Here is a 5994-nt window from a genome sequence, read left to right on the forward strand (position 1 = left end):
AAACCAGGCTCAGCTAGACATTCAAGTAACAAAAGCGCTACGGGCCCAGCCCCAGCCAGGGCAGGCCCGCCCACTGCCCGCAACGGGCAGCCCCGCCGGGAGGCCGCTGGGCCCGGGAGTCAGTGCATGCGAGGGCGAAGCCAGCTGAGGCCATGCCAGCGAGTGGCCACCCTCCTCTTGGACAGCAGCACGTCCGTGTGGTTCTGCCCCTGCTGGCGCCTCTCGGCGGCCGCACACAGGGCCGGAAGCCTCGCTGCCCGGATCAGCCGTGCACTTCCGGGCCGCTGGGGGTCATCAGCTTGGCCTTCCTCTCCACGCACGGTCCCTTGGCCGAGTACTGCACCAGCAGGAAGGGCTCCTTGGTTTCGCCATCGCCCACAATGCTCTCCTCGTCCTCCGACTGGCTGATGCGCTGGAGCCGCAGGTAACACCAGCAGCCCAGGATCAAGGCCCCCAGGGCAGCGATGGCGATGAGGATGACGATGACTGTGACCACACCCGTGGTGGGGCTATGATCCATGATCGACATGGTCGGTGCGCGGCGGCTGCCTGGGCCGGAAGCTCCTGGTGGTGGCGGCTCAGTGGGGCAGGAACTCAGGCTGGACACGAGTCCTGAAAGACAAAGCGAGATGGGGCTGGAGCAGGAGCACTGCTGTGTGGAGCAGCGCTGTGCACCATGGGAGCTTCTGGGGCCCTGCATGCTCAGGCAGGGTTCAGCTCTCAGGCTCGAGGACCCGCCTGCTCGGCCCCCCAGCTGGGACCAGAGCTGTGTACCTCCAGCTCATGGGATTTGTGTTTTATTTTGCAGCACTGGGCATTGAACCCAAAAATGTCTTGTTTATTTTGTAGTACTGGGGATGGAACCAAGGAGCATTCTACCTCCAAGCGATACCTGCAGCCCTATTTTTTTTTTCTTTATTTTGAAACAGGGTCTCACTGAGTTGCAAAGGGCCTCACTAAGTAGCTAAGGCTGGCTGCAAACCGCGATCCTCCTGTCTCAGCCTCCCAAATGCTGGGATTATAAGCGTGCGGCACCACGCCCGGCTTATTTTTATTTTTGATATAGGGTCTCACTAAGTTGCCCAAGCTGGCCTTGACCCTGGCAACCCTCCCGTCTCCCAAGTACTGGAATTATAGGTGTGCACCACTGTGTCCGGCCATGGGTCTGTTTTTAAGAGGTCTTTAGCCAGCCTTCATCCTGGCGAAAAACGCCACATTGGCTTTTGCTGTCTCTGTTCACTGATGCTTACTCAGCTGCTTCCTGATACCCAAGTGCTTCTAGCTAGGCCATCACCCTCACTTGGCCAGGAGCCCGAGTCACAGAGGTGGGGAAGAGTGCCCTCAAGAGGGCCAGACGCAAGCCAGGCACGGTGGCACATGCCCATAAGGATCACAGGTTCAAGGCCAGCCTCAGCAACTTAGTGAGACCTTGTTTCCGAATTAAAAAAAAAAGAAAAAGGGCTGGGGGTGTAACTCAGAGGTAGAATGCCCTGAGTTCAATCCCCAGTACCCCCCCAAAAAATCAATAAAAATAAAGGGGGGGGGGTTCAGACACCATGTGGAAGCTGTACATTCTGGAACCAGCACCACCCAGTGTTTACTAACCAGCGGGGACCGCGAGGAGCCAGTGGTTTCCTGAGGCTACAGAGGAAGGATCTGAAAGCAGGGAGACAGCATCTGTCCCTGTGGGACCGGGTGACGCGTCTGGAGAAACCAAGTCCTTCTGGGACCCTGTGAGAGGGCGCAGCAAACAGCAGCTGGTGGCGGAGCGAGCAAGCAGGGGGAAGGGGCCCTGGAAGATGTGCGACAGACAGCAGGGCAGGCTGCTGTGCACACGGCTGTCCTGTGCGGACGCCCCAGGCTGCAAACCGGCCCGTGCGCCCAGGAGCACCGCACCTCACAGGGTGGGCGCGCTCTGAAGGCAGGAGGGGCACGGCAGCTGTGAAGAGTTGAGGCACCACCCTGCTGGGGGGTGACGGGCATGTGACCTCAAGACAGCGCCCTCCACCGCGGGGTGCACAAGAGTGGACGTTCAGAAAACCCCCACTCTGGTTTCTCTTCCAAACCTCTGGGGCTCACACAAGGTGACACCCCAAACCCCAGGAGGTCAGGACCTTGTCTCCCTTGGCCCCCTGGGTGCTGGAGCCAGGCTGCCGTGGCATCCCGCCATGCCGTCCGCAGAGGGACCACAGTATCATGCCCGGGTGGCTGCGCAGGCCAGGCCGGGCACAGGCCCCACTCGGTAGGAACCCAGTGTCTGGATTCCTGATGTCTTCTCTTTTAGAAGCGAGTGATATCAACACAGGTAAACAGCTCTGGAAAAAGTTTTCCCTCCAAACAGGATGGAGCCTGCCACATCCTTGAGCAGTAACTGCGTTAATTAGAAATGACTCTCACCAGCAGAGGCTCCCCAGCCCGGCCTGCGTGAAGGTTAAAGGCAGCCGAGTCACCTCCGCGTCCAGGGAGCAGGAGGGCTGTGCCGAGGCCCAAGCAGGAGATGGGAGTCCCCACTCTGTCTACAAACTCCAGGTCTGAGCCGCCACCGACCCTAACGGGCCTGACACAGAAGTCCTTACAGCGACCTACAGGCCCCGTGCACGCGTCCCTGCTCGGCCCAGCACTCCCGGGCCATCCTGCTTCCAGGACCCTCCCAGCGCCCGCCTCTGCCAGGCAGGTCCCTCTGCCCAGGAGGCCCTGCTTCCCAGCCCCCTGTTCAGTGGCCTCTTCTGGGGGGCACTTATCCCCCCACCCTGGGGTCATGCCTAGAACCCTTCTGGGTTGTCCCAACGTGGGCAGGTGGGGCTCCTGGCCTCCAGTGGGAGGCCAGGGACTCTAGGCCACAGCCAGAGCCCAGAGTGACCGGGCCCCAAATGTCAACAAGTGTAGAAGTGGACAAAGTACCTTTGACCCAGCTACCGCCAGCTCCAGAGAGGAAGCCCTCCTGATCAGGAAGCTGGGGGCTCCTCCCCGGGCGCAGCGCGAGCCTGGCTTCCTGGGCTGTGCTCCGCCCGCTGCTAGCCTGTCCTCTCGGCAGGCCTCTGGGTGAGCAGGGTATCCCGTGGCCCCGGACAGAAGGACCTTCTGCACCCGCCCGGGCCTCTGGACTCTGAGCCCACTGGGGCTGCCCTCCCACCAGCCTCCGGTCAGGAGGCAAGCAGTATCGACCGGAAGTGTGTATGCTGAGGGTCCAGGGTGGTTGGGGGTAGGAGGTGGGAAGGGGGTTGTCAGGACTAAAAAGGAAACGGAGGCACTGGCAGCCCAGGCTCAGAGGGACCCTGTGAAGGGGTGGTGACCAAACCCGTTTGCTGCCTGAGCAGAGACGGGCATGGGCCTCCACCCCAGCTCCATACAGGGGCCGGAGAGCCAGCCCGTCATGCCTGCCTGTGGCCCCGCCGGCCCTCAACGTGTGTGCGCACATGTGTTCCTTCTTTTGCTCGGCAAGTATTTCCTGAGAACCAATCTGGCAGCCCTGACCCCGTCATCCGGCTCAGGCCCTCCCAGGCCTCAGAAGAGAATCCAGACAGATTCCTGCCTCCCTGCCAGTCGCCCTGCCCTGCTCCGCGACCCAGCGTCCACCCCAGGCTTCCCTACAGGCTGCGGGTTCTTCCCTACTGACCCATGCCTGCTCTTTCCCCAGTGGCGGCTTGCAGGGAAGGGGCTGCCCACCCGCTCCAGGCGCCTCTCTCCCACACCTGCCTGTCTTGCCTGCTTTGGTCATCTCTGGGCTCTGTGCCACCTCAGGCCCTCTAGAGGCTGTTTCCCCTGTGGCCTCCGAATGGGAGGCGAGCGCTGCTCACCGCTACTGCCTGCACCTGCCCCAATGCACACGTGCTCAGCAAAGGCTGGCTGAATGTTCTGAGCACCAGGGGCACAGCGATGAGTCAGAGGAGACCCCACTCCCACGGGGTCACAGTCAGGGGACCCGGCTCCCTAACCCCAGGCCACTCCTGGGACCCTACGCACAGGTCCCCAAGCCGTCCCCACAGCCCGCGAGGGAGGACGGCTGCAGCCGAGAGTGGGGACTTGGAGAGCGGGCTGTGCACAGGCGCCTGCCTGCTCCCGCTCTGGGGGCAGCGAGGGGAGGCCACGGAAGCCCAGAGGAGACTGGAGTGCGGGCAGGCAGGCTCTGTGAGCCTCCCTCTCGGGCCTCCTTCAGACCCCTCTGAGCGCAGGGGTCCCACGGCACAGGTGGGACAGAAAGGGGCACAGCCTGAGCTGGGAAGGTGCCCGGGACAGCATTCGAAGACTGTCACGACATCCCTCCGCATGCAGCCCCCGAGGCGGCTGAAGGCTCCCCGTTATCATCTCTGCCGCACAGAGGGAACTGAGGAGTGGCGCTCACGTGGACGGCCCGAGAGAGTGAAGAGCTAGGGCGACAGCAACCCAGACGTGGGGCCGGGAAGAGCAAGGGAGGGTCCTCCAAGCGCGGGGCCGAGGCCTCTGACCCCCAAGAGCATCCCCTCCCTGTTCCTGGTCAGAACCAACCTGGCGCCCAAGCCCAGGGCCAGCTGCCCCCAAACATGCAGTGTCACGACACACCCTCCGTCCTCCTGTTCCATGCACCCTGACCCTCGGATCCTACCCGCTGTCTCCCCACACGCCCCTGAAGGAGGTCAGCTGGAGCCCAGGATAACAGTTAACAACAAATTCCAGGTAAGCACTGGCCAGCACCAGCCCTCAGGCACCAACACTGCTGGGCTCAGTTTTTCAAGGCCCAGAGAGGTCAGCCTTGTCCCGGGGCATGCAGGGATGGCCACCAAGGGCCACAAGGGCCCAGCCAGTCCCTGCCCCAAATAGTCGCCCATGGCCAGGGCCTCCCAAGGTCCACTCTCTCCCTCCGTGGCCCACGGCTCCTCTAGGGCTGCCCCGATGTAAGGGGGGACCTGGTTTACTCCTGCCTCTTCATGGGACCCCAAAACTAAGTGTTTGCCCCTCTGGGCACACTTGGGGCCCAGGGGCAGACCAGCAACTGAGCAAGCCTGCGTCTCTCCCACCTCCCGCCCACCCAGCCAAGGACGCTGCTCCTGTGGGCCTCAGTTTCTCAATGTGCAAGGTGGGGACGATTTCCTCACCTCATCCCTGGGACCAGTAGGTCACAGAGGCAGCCCAGCCTCAATGCCACAAACAGCCCCTTCCCCAGGGACACAGAGTACCATCTCCCACAGCAGAGTGCTGCAGAACCCAGCTGAGCACCAGCTGGCCTGCCAGCCCGCCCGCAGCCTCCGCCTCCCAAGGCTCCTCCGGGGAAACCAGGAGGGTAGCCCTGCTCACGGGGCCAGCTGGCACCCAGGGGCTTCCAGCGCTGCCCAGGACCCAGCCATACTCCCAGCCCCACCAAAGCCACCTGCCAAGTGTGCCCACCAACCCGGCGGCCTCTTCAGGGGATCCAGGTCACCAGGCAACAGCACTTCCTGCCCCGGGTTCTAAGGAGGTAAGCGCCTGCAGGGAGGGCTGGACGCCGGGATGCAGGTGGAGCGGCTCCTCTGCATCAGGCTGGGCGGACACCGGGACACAAGGAGACATCACGCAAGGTCCCGGTCCCCAAGAGCGCGACAGCAGCAGGATATCCGCGGGAAGCTAGGAGTCATGGCTGTGCCCAGTGTCACCCCACCCACCCACGCTCCAGAAGAGAAACTCCAGAAGCCCCTGGGGTTCTCGGTGGCAGAGGAGCTGGGGGTCTCGGAGGCTGAAGGCTAGCCGGGTCTCCTGGGGCCCAGGTCTCAGGCTCCTCTTCCCAGCCACTGGTCATCCTCACAGGCTGCCCCAGTTCAACACATCTGGCCAAACAACTCTGGAAATAAAGTTGGAGGATACTGCGAGCGGGGCACCTCTTGGAGATGTCTCTTGAAACTTCTGCCTGAAAACAATCCTAGGCCTTATTAGTCTTCCCATTGGGCAGATAAAGAATCCGCGGCTCAGAGAAGTTAAGTCAACTGCCCAAGGTCACACAGCTCAAAAGTGGACGCAGGGATTCAAACCAGGTAGCCTGGATCC

General features: G+C 62.3%; 1 protein-coding gene across 1 annotated transcript; it reads right to left on the minus strand.

Moving 5' to 3' along the window:
• Positions 1–262: 262 nt before the first annotated feature.
• On the minus strand, positions 263–529 carry SNN (stannin; the record flags this gene model as incomplete). Its single annotated transcript, XM_080704217.1, has 1 exon — positions 263–529. The coding sequence occupies one exon, from the start codon at positions 527–529 to the stop codon at positions 263–265; it is 267 nt and encodes an 88-aa protein (XP_080560343.1).
• Between the last annotated feature and the right edge of the window lie 5465 nt (positions 530–5994).

The sequence above is a fragment of the Muscardinus avellanarius genome (assembly GCF_963383645.1).
Source record: "Muscardinus avellanarius genome assembly, chromosome: 10".
NCBI lineage: Eukaryota > Metazoa > Chordata > Mammalia > Rodentia > Gliridae > Muscardinus > Muscardinus avellanarius.